Source organism: Pteropus alecto, unplaced genomic scaffold (assembly GCF_000325575.1).
Source record: "Pteropus alecto unplaced genomic scaffold, ASM32557v1 scaffold38, whole genome shotgun sequence".
Lineage (NCBI taxonomy): Eukaryota > Metazoa > Chordata > Mammalia > Chiroptera > Pteropodidae > Pteropus > Pteropus alecto.
Genome location: NW_006442512.1, coordinates 2,794,018 through 2,807,520, shown reverse-complemented (window position 1 = coordinate 2,807,520; position 13,503 = coordinate 2,794,018). Strand labels below are relative to the sequence as shown.

The 13,503-nt window shown below is 40.4% G+C and overlaps 1 protein-coding gene across 1 annotated transcript in view; it reads right to left on the bottom strand.

Moving 5' to 3' along the window:
* The window catches only part of HCN4 (hyperpolarization activated cyclic nucleotide gated potassium channel 4), a 79,713-nt gene that overhangs the window by 62,173 nt on the left and 4,037 nt on the right, over window positions 1-13,503 (bottom strand). Inside the window, exons 2-4 of the mRNA XM_015597663.1 lie at window positions 5,559-5,648; window positions 5,423-5,460; window positions 2,011-2,100 (exon numbers count right to left, since the gene is read on the bottom strand). Coding sequence (XP_015453149.1) covers window positions 2,011-2,100; window positions 5,423-5,460; window positions 5,559-5,648 — 218 coding nt within the window. The remainder of the gene's footprint in view (window positions 1-2,010; window positions 2,101-5,422; window positions 5,461-5,558; window positions 5,649-13,503) is intronic.

Sequence of the window (13,503 nt, the reverse complement as noted above, 5' to 3'; positions counted from 1 at the left end):
GATGTTCACTACCCTTCTTCCTTACATTGGGCCTGATTCTCTGTCTCTCTGACAACCTCCAGTCCAGCATCAGTCCTAGCTCTGTCTCCCTGTTTAGGTTCCCACCCCAACTCCTCCTACTACTCCTGGGAAGAAGGCAGCAATCTGGTGGAAGTTGGAATGGGGGCCAGACTGGAAAAGCATCCATTGGAATGCTGGTGAAAATAATGGGGGCTTTAGTGTCCCTTGGTGCTGGTCAATGACCTGGTATTTCCTTTAACTACACAAAGGGAGGAAGGACAAGGAAGGAGAAGAACTTGGATGGGAAGAGGAGATAAAAAGGAGGAAGAGAAGATGGGAGAGTGGAAGGAAGAAGAAAGGCAGAAGAAGTAGAAGGAAAGATGATGAGAATAATGGGAAGAAAGCTTCAGTTCTGTAGAAGCTCTCAGGCTGGGAAGCACGATCAAATACTTTAAAAGGTACCCAGCTTGTATGGTGCAGACTGTACATGTGGAAGAAACTCTAGGCTGAGGATCATTCCTCTGGCTGTCCAAGACAAGCTTCCTGGAAAAGGAGGCCTTGAAGGAAGAAGAGGATTACAAAGGCTGGCTCTGGGAGCTTGCTGCTAGAAATGCAAAACCACTTCTGACTGCCCATCTAGAGAGTAGGGGCAGGCTGGCAAAGGAAGGGGCTTCTGCTTTCCTCCCCTCTATTCTTCCTTTCCCAACTGGGTTGCTCTGCAGAGGTCACCCCTAGGCTAATGAGGAATCTTCCTGAAGTTAAAACCAATTAAGTAACAAATAGCTTCTGATTAGTTATTTCTCTTGATGTGAATTTTAATGAACAGCCTCCTCACCCTTCACTACCTCCCTAGCACCCTGGGGGTGAAACAGCTTTTGGTCTACTTGTAAGAGCCCTCAGGAGAGTCTGGAAAGGCTAGAGAAGAAGGGGAAGGTGAGTGGGGTAGGGTCCAAGCAGCCAGCCCTGTCAGTAAGCCTGCATTGCCTCTAACATTTCAGAGGTGGGGACAGGGCTACAGGAGAAGGCAGAATGGTGCAGTGGGCAGAACTCAGTTTTATGGGTATGTGTTGAATAATTCTAAACAAGTGAGCCCTCTACTTTTGCTGCTTGTCTTTCCAGGAATGTAGAGATGCTAGCTATTGCTTGGCCTTTCTCTGAGGACTCTTATGTCCCTCTCATGAGATGACACAGGGGTGGTAAATGTAAATTCTGGGCAAACAGTAGGCAGTCAGTAAGTGACAGCCTGAGAAAAGCCAAGGTATAGAGTTTTCTCGGCTCCCTTTCAAACAGTAAGATCATCAGGTGAAGGAAGAGTGGTGGGGATTGTCTCCCAGTCCCAGGCTCCTGGGTACAGGCCGAGGGAGAGAATTTCGGTTCCCTGTCCCCAGCTAAGCTCACACACATCTCTTCAGGCCGACTCTTGGGAGCCTCTGTTTTCTGGGCAAATGCCAAGACTCTGTAAGCCAAAGGGAGACTGGGCGTAGGGTAGTGAGTGCGTGAAGATGGCAGGGCACTGCCTTCTTTGTTGCCCTGAATCCTCAACAGGAGAACCCTAGCACAACTGCTGTTGGATCCTGTTCAGTTACATACCATCCTCATTTCACAGGTAGCAAACTGATGCCAACATTCTCAACTGCATTTCCAGTATGGATAGGAGGACACACTATAGAGTCTTAGGGTTTGGCTCTCTCTATCTTAAAATAGTCATCCTCTAAGATCCTTTCCCGGGACCTAGAAAGCCCATCAGGAGTAGCTCAGTGGGCCACTCAAGAGCTTTGCAGAGCCTGCTCTTCAGCCAGACATTGTTGACCACTTCCTCTAGATGAGAAGAAAGGCTCTTCCTTGAAAGGAGAATAAAGTTCATGATGCTGGCTGGAAGACAGAAAAGGAGGAAGCACCCCTTGGGACCCACTGACAAAAGAAATAAAGATGGATTTTTCTGCAGGTTTCTCATTACTGTCTCCCTGCTTTATCTCCTCTCCCAGAGAACCCCCCTCTCCTCTCCCTTACCTCTTCTGTCCCTCTCTTGTCCATCATTTCTTCTGTTCCCAATCCATGTTGGCTCTGAGGTAAGTCTGGCTGAGGGTTCCAGAGGCTGGCCTTTCAGGGAAAACCCAGAAAGTTTCATAGTGATTCCCTGAAAGGCAAACCTGCTGCCCAGGTCAGAGGAAAGGCATCATTTCTGGCTCAGGCATCTGAGTGATGACAAATTTAGAGCAGCCACCTCTAAGCCCATCCTCTTTGGCTTCTGTTTTGGGTAGCAGGAGCCAGCCTGGCTCTGAAGATTGGCTTCCAACCAGGGCTCTGCAGCCCAGAGCTGGGGCCAGCTGTTCCAGGCCTGAGATTCCTTGGCACTTGGCCCTATGTCATCATCAGGCACCTGGGCCCCTCTGGTTGGCTTCTCTGCCCCAACTCTTTGGAACATGCTGGCTGTGTTCTCCTCACGCAGCAGTGATGGGCAAGGGGATAGATTGATCAGGTCTCTTAGTGGCAAGGAACAGAGCCCAGGTCATACTAACTTGGGCATCAAAAGAGACTTTATTGGTAGATGTGGTGGTATCAGATTGTCCCTTTTGAGGAGCCAGCCAGAGTCAGGTATGGGTTATTAGCAAACATATTCCAACCAAAAGAAGAGTTGAACCATCAACCTAGGGAAAGTGAAGATACCAGTGGCCCTCAGGAATATCCGAACCCATGTCTTGGATGCTGCCAGGAATCTGTCTTCATCCTTACATCTTCATCCCTGTCTCTCCCTTTTCTGACTGTAGATCAGCTTCTTACACTTCCCAAGCTTCACCTCTCCCAAACTTGGCTCCTGAAGAGAAATGGGATCTATCTCAGTACTTGTTCAAAAAATACCAGGGAAGTCTGATTGGCTTAGCCTGAGTTGAAGTCCACCCCTAAAGCACTTAACTATGGCCAGAGGACAGAGTGACAAAACTGCTGCTCCCATGAGAACCCTATGGGTGGAAAGGAGGAAGGAGCAGTTTACTAGAAGAAGATGGTCTCTCCCCAGAAATTAAAAGGGGAAGGATGGAGAGACAAATCAGTAGGCATCTCTTTCATCTGTTCTCTCACCATGAGGACTGTAGAATATTTTTGCAGGTCTTATTACAGAAGCTTAGTGAATATTATTTTCATCAACTCTCATTTTCTAGGGCCACTGGAAAGACAGCTGGATGCACTTCCTTTCCTTGTCCACAGCTCCTGACTTTTCATCCTGACCGGTAGTCTATTCTTACCTGTCAACCCAGATGATGGCCCTGTTGACCCACATCTGCCATCTTGTCCTGGCATCCTCTCATCTTGGTCAGCTTTGGTTAGCAGTTGGAATAGAGCCCAAAGATGAGAGCCCAGGATCTGGGATTAGATATACCTGAGTTTGGATTAAGTGCCACTATTTACTGTCTATTGGATCTTAGACAACTTCTCTGAGCTTCTGTTTTGTTTTGTTTTGTTTTTACCTGTAAAGTGGAGAAGATGATAATACCTAACCAAAAGTATAGTATAGATTAAAAGAGGTGGTAATAAGCTCTCGGCACACAGTAGGCACTCAGTAAGTGACAGCCTGAAAAAAAAGCCAAGGTGTAGAGTCTTCTGGTATAGTATAGATTAAAAGAGGTGGTAATAAGCTCTTGGCACACAGTAGGCACTCAGTAAGTGACAACCTCAGCTCCCTTTCAAACAGCAAAATCATTCTAGCAGAGAAGGTGGAGGAAGGGTGGTGGGGATTGTCTCCCAGTCCCAGGCTCCTGGGTATAGGCTGAGGGAAAGAATTTCGGTCCCCCATGCCCAGCTAAGCCCAAACACATCTCTTCAGGTCAACTCTTGGGAGCCTCCATTTTCTGGGCAAATGCCAAGGCCCTGGTGAAAGCCCTTGGCCCGCCATTGGCCTCAGGGAAATGACCGTTTCCCCAGAGCATGTCCTGAGAACAGAGTGGATCAGGGGAGAGGGACACTGTGTGGGATGCTGGACACAACTGTCCTGAGGAAGCTCCAGCTTCTAAATGGTTTAGGCCACAAGGAAAACCCTGAACACACGGTCCCACAGAGCCATGGTCAACATTGATGTTCAAATCAGCCTTGTGTATCAGCACAGGCTGTCTTTTCTGAGGAGCTGGCTGTGACTGAGTATGGGATATTAGCAAACACATCCCAGCTTCACCTGTTTTGTTTGGGTCAGCATCCCTGAGCTCCTGGCTGGTAGGTGTAATAGTGATAAAAGTAGAGTGCAACAAAGATGTGGGTACACACTTGTAAGCACAGTCTCATACATACATGTACCCCAATATATGCAGGCCCTGTGTGCACAGGGAAACAGATGGCTGGGACCAGAAGCCCTACCTGAAACCTCCCAGATGACTAACGATAGTAATTAAGCCTGCATTTACAGAGCACTTACCACGTGCTGGCATTGGGCTAACCTCTTTGCATTTATTATTTCATTGAATCCTTTCCATGACCCCAGGAAGTGGGCATTAGTATTTCTGTTTCAGAGATGAGGGAATGGAAGCCCCAGAATTAAGTAATTTGCCCAAGGTCATACAGAATGTGACAGAACCAGCATTCAATCCCACATCTGTCTGATTTCAAAGCCCTGTTACCCTGCTGCTCACTTGAGTACAACAACAGATACAGTTTTCCAAAGGAGAGATTTAAAGGTAATGGAAGATTCTCCAGGAAAACTCACTGATTCTTGGAGGGAAGCCTGGAGAGGACCAACCTCAAAATTACCTGGGGAAGTCACTGAAAATACAAGTTCTTGGGTCTTACCCCCTCTCTCCATGCATCCCCTTCCTCCATGTATTAATTCAATGGGGTTGGGAGCCTAGGAATATGCATTTTAACAAGTTGCCTGACTCCAATGAAAATAGCTTCCTTCCCCATTATAAAATAATAATATGGTTTATTATGAGATCTTTGAATTCATGTGTAGCTCAGAACTCTTCATTTGAATACATCTTCAAGGAGAGATCTATTTTCATTAAAGTTTGAAAACACTTGCTCAGCAGTTTGAACACATGGCCTTCCTCAGGTAAGTCCCGGGGATCTGCTCAGAGGACCCTGGAGACTCCACAGTCTGAAGTTTAAGAGAAAGGTGCACCGCACTCCAGCTCACTCAAAGCTCCCAGAGGGTAAAGGGGGCAGTGAGCTGGGAATGCATCAACAGCTTCAGCAAGAGCCCATCCTCCCTCTGCTGCTGTGCTCAGAGCCTGGGAAGCCTTGGGCCACCCCTTGTCTCCCTGTTCTCTGAGCTCCTCCCACATCATTCTGCCAGACTTACAAAGCTCCTCTTCCAAGAAGGTCCTCCCCTGGGTAATTGGACCCTCAGGCCATTGACATTTAAAGAAATGTTCTTGACCTTTTCAGCAGTTCCATAAAATCACAAAATAGAACTCTAAATATTACTGCAGACTCCTACTTCCTCAGACCCTGGCAGAGACTCATTTTCCAGGCTAACTGAGGAATGAGAGCAAAATAGCAAAATTGTTAGCAAAAAAGGGGCTCTTCTCAAATATTTCCCTTTTGGTGATCATACCATTATGGAGGGCTATTACCTGCTTCAGGATTCAGTCCTCCATCAACATCATCACCACCAACAAACACATCCTCCCCAGGACCATCATCACACAGTTCATCATCATCACCTTAATTACATCATTACATAAAACATGCAGGATTTAAGCTCTTGAATTTTCAGAGTGTGAAAGGCCTCTTTGTGTTTTGCACATTTGATCCAGAACATCTCTCTACTTCTCTTTTTCCCCCATTGGTATGGAACCAGATAAAACAATGAGAAGGAAACAATAGAAAAGAACCAAATACTGTCTCTGGAGGGTGACATAAGAGAGGACATTCTCTCTCTTGGGAAGAAAGAATGAATATGTTAAAGGCATTTTGGGAAAATCAGGAAAATTTGAAAATAGATTAGATATTAGATCAGGACTGTCTCTAACATTTACAAAGCTTAGGTTAAGATTAGAAATTTAAATTATTTTTCTCATAAGTTTCAAAACAAAGTTGTCATTTTAAGCAAGAGTCCAATCTGCAGGTCAAATCCAGCTATTGGCTGCTTCGTGTATTGTCCTTGAGCTAAAAATGATTTTTACATTTTTCAATAACAGTTTTGTTGAGATATTTTCAAATATCATAAGGTTCACTTTTTTGGAGTATACAGTTCAGTGGTTTTCAGTATATTCACAGAATAGTACAACCATCACCACTTTTTAATTCCAGAATATTTCATCACCTCAAAAAGAATTCTGTACTCATTAGCAGTCACCCCCCATTCCCTTATCCCCCCAGTTCTTGGCAACCAGTAATCAACTTTCTGTCTCTATGAATTTATCTGTTCTGAAAATTTCATATAAATAGAACCATACAATATGTGGCCTGTCCTATCTGAATTCTTTATGTAGAATGGATGTTTTCAAGGTTCACTCATGTTGTGTCATGTATCTGTATGTAGCATATATGAATAATATTCCAATTGTATCAATATATGTGTGGTCTAAACTCAGGCATGTTCTAAAGGGGCTCTAATCAAGACATTCCTATCACTCAGCACATTCCAAGAGTTTTAGAAGCTCTGTTTGAAGAACTAGGAACAAAGACCAAATGTATTTTTTAATTATGCCATATACCACATTTTGTTTATCCATTCATCAGCTGATGGACTTTGGATTGTTTCCACTTTTTGGTTATTATAAATAATACTGCTATGAATATTCATGCAGAAATTTTTGTATGAATATATGTTTTCAGTTCTTTTAGGTATCCACCTAAAAATAGAATTGCTGGGTCATGTTTCACTTTTTGAGGAACCGCCAAATTGTTTTCCAAAGAGGTTATACCTTTTACATTTCTACCACCAGTAATGTTTGATGGTTTCTCCACATGCTTATCAACTCTTACTATTGTCTGTCTTTCTTATTTTAGCTATCCTAGTGGCTATGAAGCGATATCTCATTGTGGTTGACTCCTACATTTTTAAAGCATTATAAAAACAAACAAAAACAAAGAAAAATATGGGGTAGAGGCTGTATGCTATATTTAGCTTGTAAAACCTCAAATATTTAAAATCTGGATCTTTGCCAAAAAACTATGCAACCTTGGTCTAAAAAATTCTAAATTATCTATTGAATTAAAAGGCAAAGTACAGATCATAATTAGTGAATATTAAGAATTTAAATTCAAATTATTTAATTAAAGCTGAAAATTTTTAAATTTAGTTATATTCTAAGTATTTTTATTAAAAATATTCACATTTTTAGCATTCATTGTCTTTCTAGTTGCCAAAGTTAAGAATCAGCATCATATGTCAGGGATATTACACCTAGACCTAGCATATGCAAATTTATGAATAACATGAATTGTTTAATTTTGCCAAAAATAGTTGCCATATACAACTATTGCAAATACCATGCTAGTTCGTGAGTGCCGGAACTACAAAGAGAAATAAGAAAGTGGATGCTCAGCACTACTGGGAAACGATATTTGATCACACGAGACTCTCTCACAACTCACACTATCAAAGAAAAAGGATTTGACAAGTTAATTAATTTGTCTTTTCTCTACTTTAAGTGCTTCTGCACTAGAATCCTGCAGACTCTCAGAAGCGGACCCATCTCCAATCCTGGGAGCAGCACAGCTCAGAGGCCTCCTGAGTTTTTGAATGCAGACACCTCTACCTAGAGGCCCAGGGACAAGAAAGGTGGAGGAGCAATTCCCTGGGGCTTGAATTGTCTTAGTAACAAGAGTGATGTAAGAGCTGTGGGTCACTTTTGCCAGGCCTCAGTGCTGTATCAGAGTGGTAGATGTGCACATGCATTCCATAATTAATTTATTTTAGTGTGTTTGAAATATGTGGAACCTCTAAAGAACAGGGTCTTGCTCAGGTCTGAAAGTAATACTGTATTATTTTATTGAAAGATATTGAGGCATTATTACTTTTGCTGGTGTAATAAAGGTATTATGGTAATTTTAAAAAGTCACCTTCTAACACTGAAGTATTTATGGATGAAATGAAATGATGTCTAGGATTTGCTTTATAATACTGCAGCAAAAAAAATCATGGAGATAGATAAAAAGATTGTCATAGTATTAATATTAATAATTGTAGAGGGATTTTGGAAATATGGCAGAGTGAGAGACATTCCTGGATCTCTCCCCTTGAAACAACAATAAGCTGAACATCTAAAATCCAACAAAAAACACCCAAACTGCACACCAGCATGTCTGAGCGTTGGGTCCGTGCATAATAGCTACCACAGGTCAGAACCCTGGGTGTCGGGAGGTGGACTGGGAGAAATAAAGAAGCTGCCTCTCACGGCTACTGCAGCTACCTGTAGGAGGAGGGGGAGGGGAGAAGGAGTAGTAAGTTCCCTGAACAGCCCTTCCTGGGAAAGCTGTGAACTCCTCATTGCCGGGCAGTGGCAGGGGCCAGTCATCAGGGCAGAAGGCAGAGAAGCGGGGATGGCAGAAAAACAAAAGTTGATTTTTACTGGCCGCGGATGCAAAACCGAGGCTGAGCCGCAGCCCCCAACCCCAAACCCAGAGGGCCCCTCCCCCATACCTTCTGAGACTGAACACCGCAGAGTCCCAGGGGAATCTGAGCAAATGCTACTGAAACTGTTGCTAACACTGACAGGGTCTAAAACTGAGGGTAGCGAACAAATTAAATACCTATCAGAAAATAAAATGGTAAGGCTTCAAATAAAACAGGGATGCAAGAGGCTTAGATGCCACCTACTGGAAACCAAAAGAAAACTACCTTCTTTGCAGCAGGCTAGAGACCTTTGTATAATAATGCTTTCTGGAAAAAAAAAAAAGCAGAATACATTTCCATTAATGCTCAGCTGGAGAAATAGTCCATTAAACACCACAAACAAGGTGACGAGGCATCTCAGAAAGAAAGAGAAAAATCTCCAAAAAATAAGCTTACAGACATAGAAATATGCAATTTAAATGACAGAGAATTCAGGAGATGGTACTTCTGAAAAAACTCAGCGGGTTCCGAAACGAGTCATATCAACAATTTCAAGAATTTGAAAACCACTAGATGAGCAGAGCAAGGAGATTGAAACACTCAAAAAGAACCAAATAGAACTTCTGGAGATGAAGAACACACTGCAAGAGTTGAAAAATGAAATAGCAAGCTTGGGAAAAAGAGTCAACCAAATAGAGGAAAGTATCAGTGATAGTGAAGACAGAAATCTAAAAATAAATCAGAAGGAAGAGGAGAGAAACCAATGAATGAAAAATAATGAAAGAGAAATACAAGAACTAGCTGATACCATCAGGAGAAGAAACATGAGAAAAATGGGCATTATCGAAAGTGAGGAAAAGGAGCAGGGACTAGAAAGCATTTTCAGACAAATAGTTAATGAGAATTTCCCAAATCTAAGGAATGAGCTGGAGCTTGGAATTCAAGAAGTCAACAGAACACCCAATTATCTCAACTCAAAAAGGCCTTTGCCAAGATACACTGTATTAAAATTATCAAAAATCAATGTCAAAGACAGAATTCTCAGGGTAGCCAGGGAGAAGAAAACGGTAACTTATCAAGGAAAACCCATTAGATTATCCTTAGACTTTTCAGCACAAACTGTACTAGCCAGAAAGGAATGGAATCAAATATTTAAACTATTAAGTGAAAGGAACTACCAGCCTAGAATAATGTATCCAACTAAGCTCTCTTTTAGATATGAAAGAGAAACTAAGACTTTTCCTGATATACAAAAATTGAGGGAATTCTCCAATATGAGGTCTGTGCTGCAGGAAATACTGAAAGGGGTCAGAAAACCTAAAACAAAATGACAAAACAAAACAAAACAAAACAAAACAAAACACAGTTAGGAGAAAAGTGACTATTAGGCAAATAGAAGCAGAGGAGTACAACCCTGACTAAGAACAGGGCATAATAAGCTTAAATAATAAGAAGAGAATTGCTATAGCGAGATAGTAATGAATGTTCAGCATACATAGAGACAAACTGAGACAACAATGATTGAAAAGAGGAGGATTGAAAGATCTAAATTTGCAAAGGGGAATGGAGATAAGGTACGTGCAGAAGAAGAGGGATGACTGTATATATAAATATCCTTTACATATTTGTTATGGTAACCACACACCAAAGATTCAGAACTGAAGTATATGACATAAAAAAAGAACCAGAGGCAAAACTCACAAAAGCCAACCAAAATAAAGAAAACAAACACAAAGACAGGGAAGCAATGGAAACACCAAGCTACTAGAAGGCAAAACATAAAATGATTTTAAGAAGACTTCATATTTCAATAATCACCCTAAATGTAAATGGACTGAACTCACCAATAAAAAGGCACGGAGTTGCAGAATGGATTGAAAAACAGAACCCAACCATATGCTGTCTCTAGGAGACACATCTCAGCTCCAAAGACAAATATAGACTCAAAGTGAAAGGGTGGAAAATGATATTTCAAGCAAATGGCATTCAGAGAAAAACAGAAGTAGCGGTACTAATATCGGATGAAATAGACTTCAAAATAAAAAAGATAAAGAAAGATACCGATGGACACTTCATAATGAAAAAGGGAATCATGCACCAAGAAGACATAACATATCTATGCTCCCAATCAGGGAGCCGTGAAATATATAAAGCAATTACTAACAGAACTAAAGAGAGAAACAGACCAAAACACTATCGTAGTAGGGGACCTAAATACCCCACTATCGGATATGGACAGATCATTCAACAGAAAATCAATAAGGAAATAACAACCTTAAATGATACATTAGACCAACAGGACATAATTGACATTTACAGAGCCTTCGATCTCAAAACAGCTGCTTATACATTCTTCTCTAATGCACATGGAACATTCTCAAGAATTGACCACATACTGGGACACAAAGAGAGCTTCAACAAATATAACAGGGTTGAAATCATACCAACCATATTCTCTGATCATAATGCTTTGAAACTAGAGATTAACTGCAAAAAAAAGCACGAAGAACCACAAATACATGGAGATTAAACAACATGCTACTGAAGAATAACTGTGTCAGTGAAGAAATAAAAAGAGAAATCAAGAGATATGTAGAAGCAAATGCTAATGATAATACAACATATCAAGACTTTTGGGACACGGCAAAAGCGGTCATAAGAAGAAAGTTCATATCATTACAGGCCTTATTCAAAAACAAGAACGAGCCCAAATAAACAACCTAATACTTCATCTTAAAAACTAGAAAAGGAAGAAAAAATGAAGCCTAAAGTCAGCAGAAGAAAAGAAATAATCAAAATTAGAGCAGAAATAAATGAAACTAAAAACAAAAATAAAAAAAAAAAACAATAGAAAAAATAAATGCAACAAAAAGCTGGTTCTTTGAGAAGGTTAATAAAATTGACAAGCCCCTGGCTAGACTCACTAAAGAAAGAAGATAAAGGTTACAAATAAACAAAATCAGGGATGGAAGAGGGGAAATTATGAATGACATTGCAGAAATACAAAGGATCATACAAGAATACTATGAAAAAGTATATAACACCAAATTTAATAACCTGGAAGAAATAGACCAGTACTTAGAAAAATTCAACCTTCCTAGACAGAATCGAGAAGAACTAAAAAATCTAAATAGACCGATTAGCAGTATGGAAATTGAAACAATCATCAAAACCTACCAAAAAGTAAAAGTCCAGGACCAGACAGCTTTACCAGTGAATTCTACCAAATATTCAAAGAAGATTTAATATCTATTCTCCTCAAACTCTTCCAAAAAATCAAAGAGGAGGCAATACATCCCAACTCATTTTATGAGGCCAATATTACTCTGATACCAAAACTTACCAAAGAGAAAATAACACAAAAAAAGAAAATTGCAGACTAATATCTCTCATGAACACAGATGCAAAAATCCTAAATAAAATGCTAGCAAACTGAATACAACAACATATTAAAAAGATTATACGCCACGATCAAGTGGGCTTCATCCCAGAGGCCCAGGGGTGGCTCGACATATGCAAATCAATTAATGTGATACACCACATAAACAAATTAAAAAATAAGAATCATATGATCATAGATTCAGAAAAGGCCTTTGACACGATATAGCACCCGTTTATGATCAAAACACTTACAAAATTGGTACAGAAGGAAAGTACCTTAACATAATAAAGGCCATATTTGACAAACCCTCAGCCAACACTATACTTAATGGTGAAAAACTAAAAACCTTCCCTCTAAGATCAGGAACAAGGCAAGGCTGTCCACAATTGACATTGTTATTCAATATAACATTGGAGGTCCTAGCGAGTGCAATCAGGAAAGGGAAAGATATAAAAGGCATTTAAATAGGAAACGAAGTCAAACTGTCACTATTTGCAGGTGACATGATTCTGTAAGTAGAAAACCCTAAAGACTCCAAAAGATCGCTACTAGAAAAAATAAGCAAATACAGTAAGATCTGTGGATATAAAATCAACATTCAAAGATCCATAGCATTCCTCTACTCTAATAACGAAATGTCAGAAAAAGAAGTGGAAAAAATAATTTCTTTTGCAATTGCAACAAAAAGAATAAAATACCTAGGAACAAATTTAATGAAACATGTGAAGGACCTATAAAATGAAAACTGCAAGACCCTATTAGGAGAAATCAAAGAAAATACAAAGAAATGGAAAGATATTTCGTGTTCTTGGATTGGAAGAATCAACATAGTTAAAATGACCTTATAACCTAAAGCATTATACAGATTTAATGCAATCCCCATCAAAATCCCATTAGCATTTTTTAAAGAAACAGAACAAAAAATCATCAGATTTGTATGGAAGCACAAAAGACCCCGAATTGTCAAAACCATCCTGAGAAAAAAGAACCAAGCCTGGAGGGATCATTCTGCCTGACTTCAAATTATACTACAAAGAGACAGTAATCAAAACGGCATGGTATTGGCAGAAAAACAGACACATAGACCAGTGGAACAGAATTCAGAGTCCAAAAGAAAACTCATATTTATATGGGCAAATAATTTTTGACAAAAAAGCCAAAAACATACAGTGGAGAAAGGAAAGCCTCTTCAGTAAATGGTGCTGGGAAAACTGCAAAGCCACCTGCAAAAGAATGAAACTAGACTATTGTCTATCAGCACACACCAAAATTAACTCAAAATGGATTAAGGACCTGAATATAAGACCTGAAACAATAAAGTGCATAGAAGAAAACATAGGAACTAAACTCAAGGGCCTTGGACTTAAAGAAGATTTTATGAATTTGACCTCAAAGGCAAGGGAAGTAAAAGTTAAAATAAATGAATGAGCTTCTGCTCAGCAAAAGAAATCGGCAACAAGGTAAAGAGACAGCCATCTGAATGGGAAAATATATTTGTAAGCAACGCCTCCAATAAGGGCCTAATATCCAAAATATACAAAGGACTCATAGAACTCAATAATAACAAAAAACAAACAATCCAATCAAAAAATGGGCAGAGGATCTGAACAGATACTTCTCCCTCGAGGACATA